The sequence below is a fragment of the Myotis davidii genome, unplaced genomic scaffold (genome assembly GCF_000327345.1).
Source record: "Myotis davidii unplaced genomic scaffold, ASM32734v1 scaffold46, whole genome shotgun sequence".
NCBI classification, from domain to species: domain Eukaryota; kingdom Metazoa; phylum Chordata; class Mammalia; order Chiroptera; family Vespertilionidae; genus Myotis; species Myotis davidii.
This window is the reverse complement of record NW_006383006.1, coordinates 4281733-4286620: the sequence shown is the minus strand read 5'-3', so window position 1 is coordinate 4286620 and position 4888 is coordinate 4281733. Positions and strand designations below refer to the sequence as shown.

General features: G+C 38.6%; 1 protein-coding gene across 1 annotated transcript in view; it reads left to right on the top strand.

Moving 5' to 3' along the window:
* Positions 1 to 4888, top strand: part of MGA (MGA, MAX dimerization protein) — a 102055-nt gene that overhangs the window by 57154 nt on the left and 40013 nt on the right. Inside the window, exons 10-12 of the mRNA XM_006778155.2 lie at positions 1354 to 1580; positions 3103 to 3279; positions 3889 to 3961. Coding sequence (XP_006778218.1) covers positions 1354 to 1580; positions 3103 to 3279; positions 3889 to 3961 — 477 coding nt within the window. The remainder of the gene's footprint in view (positions 1 to 1353; positions 1581 to 3102; positions 3280 to 3888; positions 3962 to 4888) is intronic.

Here is a 4888-nt window from a genome sequence, read left to right as displayed (position 1 = left end):
TGTGTTCCAGCCCCAGTCACTGGGATTCTCCTGTTCAGGGCTTGGGGGGCTCCTCTCACTTCCTTCACGTGCTGAACTTCCCGGAGGCACTAGGATTTTCACAGGTTCGATGTTTTCTCCCATCGCATTTTTGAGTGCATTTCCCCTGCTCCAGTTATCTGCACAAATTTCCACAGACTTCTCAGGAACTGCTTCTTTCTCATTTCCCCCACTCTCATCGATACGGCCTTGACTGCCATTTTCTGATTGGGCATGCATAACAGAACCTACAAAACAAGTTTCAGTATATTCCTTCTGGGTGTCCTCACTTGATAAATTATCCATTGGGATAATTGGTTTATTATAAAGCAAGTATCTGGGTTTGTTTAGCTTCTATAATTGAAACTTTGTTGCTTTCGGAGCTCAGAGCTGGGCCACAGCAGGCGGGGAACCTTGGCTTCCTCCATCACTGGAGCAAGCAAGCCTCATGTTTGCTTCAGCTGCGTGGCTGCCGGCCGCCATCTTTGTTGGCAGTTAATTTGCATATCTCGCTGATTAGCCAATGGGAAGGGTAGCGAAGTTATGGTTAATTACCATGTTTCTCTATTATTAGATAGGATTATATGTTTGTTAGTTTGTTTTCCCCTACTGAATTATAACTGTGAGGGCAAGAACTTTGTTTTATTGAAAGCTGTATTCATTTTGGTACATAAAACAATGTCTGACTTATAATATTCAACAAATATTTGGTTAAATGATGACTACATTAAGGTGCATGAGGGCAAAAAAGGTTTTTTAGGGGGTATCTGTTTGATTTTTTTATTTTATTTTTTAATTTAATTTTCTTTTCTTTTTAAATATATTCAATTGATTCCCCACAGAAAGGAAGGGAGAGGAACAGTGAATCAGAAACATCGATGAGAGAGAAACATCCATCAGCTGCCCTCTGCACACCCCCTACTAGGGATGTGCCTGCAACCAAGGCACATGCCCCTGACCGGAATCGAACCTGGGACCCTTCAGTCCACAGACCAACGCTCTATCCACTGAGCCAAACCAGTTAGGGCTAGTTGGCAATGCCTCATTGAACTTTTGTTACCAAAGGCATCTAAAATCTTATGCTTCTTGCCCTAGCCAGTTTGGCTCAGTGGGATAGGGTGTCAGCCTGCGGACTGAAAGTCTTGGGTTCGATTCCGATCAAGGGCACAAGTCCAGGTTGTGGGCCCGATCCCCAGTAGGGGTGTGTGCAGGAGGCAGCCTATCAATGATTCTTGCTCATCATTGATGTTTCTCTCTCCCTCTCCATCTCTATTCCTCTCTGAAATAAATTAAAATATATTAAAATAATAAAATCTTATGCTTCTTTTTGTTAAGCTATATGTGAAACGGAGCCTGAACAGCCTGTTCGACATTATCCATTATGGGTGAAGGTAGAAGGTGAAGTAGATCCAGAACCAGTTTATATCCCGACACCTTCTGTCATTGAGCCTACGAAGCCATTGTTGTCGCCTCAGCCAGAAGTTTCATCTACTACTGTGAAGGGCAAACTGCTCACTGGAATTAAACCTGCACGGACATATACTCCCAAACCTAATCCTGTGGTAAGTCTGGAGTTTCATGTTTTATTGCAAGTTGCAAAAATCATTTGTAAAGATGATGGGTTTCAACCAATTTTTAAAAATTCTTTTCCTTTTTATTTTATTTTCCCCCCATTTCCATTTATCCCCTCCCTATACCTTCCTTGACTTCCCCCCACACCCTCCGCAATCACTACACTGTTGTCTGTGTCTGTGAGTTCTTTCTCTCTTTTCTTTTTGCTCAATCCCTATACCAAATTTTTGGTTTATATTCTATGAATCATTTTGCTTTCAGGTAATTTGCCTGTAAGCCATCTCCTTTCTGGTTTAATTGGTTTAGTTGCTGGCACTTAAAAAATGTCATAAAAGAGGTTACTAGTAGTAATTCTTAAATGTAGCCAAATCTCTTCTTTAGGAAGATTGTATAAAGATGGGCTTTTTGAAAACCTGATTTGCAAAAGTCCGTTTAACATATCTTATTCCTGTAATGTAGTATATTGAGTAATTGAGATGTAGTACATGTTATTGCTAGAAAACCATTAAGAAAAAAACTTTAAAAAGTAAAATTTTCTTAAAGCAAATTTCTTTATATATAGCAATAACAGTAAAGTTCAAGAGTTCAAATAAAAGTGGTTGTAGTATTATTATGTGAAGACCGACAGGTAAAAGAGCTGGTAAGCATTTTTGATTACTAAATCCATTTCACTCTTCCCAGTCCATTAAATTGAAGAAAGATCTTTTAGTGCAGTGCCCTTCAGTGGGTCTCTGTATTAGTGCTGATCCAGAACTGTTACCCGTCTGTGATGAAATAAGTACATATAGAAAATAAGAGTAAATATTTAGAAACTTTAATAGCAAGTTGATAGATATTTTATATCTATTAAATCTAATACTGCAAAACTTGTGCTTATATTTTGGCCTTTGTTTTTCCAGTAATCTATTTTGTATTTTTCTAGTAATTACTTTTGTATTTTACAAAAGTATTAGTCTATGTTAGACTATTAATTAAGAAATGTACTTTACCACAGATCATTTGAGAAACACCGATATGATCTGAAATTTCTTTTTTCCCCCTTTATTAAGGTATTACAAATGTGTCCCTAAGAAAAAAAAATTGTAAATATGTTTTTATTGATTTCAGAGAGGAAAGAGGAGGGAGAAAGAGATAGAAACAACAGTGATGAGAGAGAATAACTGATTGGCTGCCTCCTGCACTCCCCCCACTTGGACATCGAGCCTGCAAACTGGGCATGTGCCCTGACCAGGAATTGAGCTGTGACCTCCTTGTTCATAAATCGACACTCAACCTCTGAGCCACGCCAGCCAGACTGATCTGAAATTTCTTGATAGAGAATTCATTCCTTTCTGATTCTCCCAAGATTCAGCACATATGAACTATGTTTATACTATTTAACTTTAAAGTTTTCATTTAAAAATTTCAAGTGTTGTAATAAGAAAAATTAATCATCCTTTGCCTTTTGAAGTATAGGCAACTTCCCCTTCCTCCCCCCAATATTTGGAATATTTTATTGTATGAAACTTACAGATTCGAGAAGAGGACAAGGATCCAGTCTATTTGTACTTTGAAAGTATGATGACTTGTGCCCGAGTTCGAGTATATGAAAGAAAAAAAGAGGAACAGAGACAGCCGTCACCATCCCCATCCCCATCGTTTCTGCAGCTCAGCTCATGTCATTCTAGTCCTGAGAACTGTAGTGCAAAGGTGAGTTACTTATTGCATACTTTCTCTTTTTAACTTTCAATTCCCTGTTGCTGGTATTAGAATTTGTATTACTACCAGAATAATTTGGACTAATTCTTGTGAGGCAGAGAAGGCTTACTTGATGTGTATATCAACATATCTTCCTCTGCAAACCTATTCTAGAGAACAGTTTCTTAGGGTTGATAAAAATATTACTCTTTTTAATGCTAGAAAATTTTTTAAAAGTTTAAACATTTCTAGTTTAAATTAAATTATCTGTAATTATTAGAATTTGCATCTTTCCACATTGGTGAAATTTCTAAATAACTGAAACTTGGTCCATTAAACAGCAAATATTTTTCCTTCTTTAGTAGAATACACTATAAAATACAGTTAATTTTTTTCTTGGTGACTCAGTCATTATCAAGGATATTACAGAGCAAGTCTGTGTTTTTGCCAAGGGCTACGTAATATGATAGTAATGCAGCTGTGTATATAGATATGAAGCTGTTGTTATTTTAATCTTTCTACTGTTTCAGGGCTGCTTTTGGAAGATTTAATGCTTATATCTCAGTCTGTGTTGATACTAAATAAAAGCATTTAAGTATTTCTGTGTTATTTCTTCTTCAGGAGCCCGATGCTGAACAGCAGCCCTCGAAACCAATTACCTGTGACCTCGAGGATGATTCTGATAAATCACAAGGTCAGCATGAAAGCTAGATCTTAATCATTTGATAGTAATTATATAGGTGTGGGTTTTAATAAAAATGATGGGGCCCTAGCTAGTTTGGCTCAGTGGATAGAGTATCGACCTTCGGACTGAAGGGTCCCAGATTTGATTCCGGTCAAGGGCACATACCTGGGTTGTGGGCTCAATCCCCAGTGAGGGGCATGCAGTAGGCAGCCCATCAGTGATTCTCTCTTATCATTGATGTTTCTATCTCTCTCTCCCTCTCCCTTTCTCTCTGAAATCAATAAAAATTTATTAAAAAAAATGATGGGAAACTAATATTACCAATCCAGAATATGTTGACTTACTCTGTTTTTAGCTTCTGCTAAAAAGAGTTGATATATCAGTTTTTCCTTGTTATTTGGTCTCTGTATCACTCCTGTTGTAAGAAATAAAATTCATTTATTGCTGTGGTATGTTGTTGAAAGAGACATTTAGGATTGAAGTCAGTGATTTTCTTTTTAATTTTATTTTTCAATTACAGTCTACATTTAATATTTTAATATTATTTTGTATGTTTTAGGTGTACTGCATAGTGGTTAGACGATCATAAACTTTACAAAATGTTTCCTTCGATATTTCTAGTACCTACCTGGCACCATACATAGTTATTACAATACTAGAGGCCCAGTGCACAAAATTTTGTGCACTTGGGGGGTGGTCCCCTCAGCCCGGCCTGTGCCCTCTCGCAGTCTGGGACCCCTTGGGGGATGACCACCTGCTGGCTTAGGCCTGCTTCCCGGGGGATTGGGCCTAAGCTGGCAATCAAGACATCCCTCTGGCAGCCCAGCAGCCCTCAGGGGTTTCCTCAGAGGCAGCGGGGAGCAGACCTAAGCTGCAGTCGGACATCCTTAGTGCTGCTGAGGAGGCAGGAGAGGCTCCCACCACCACCGCCGCACT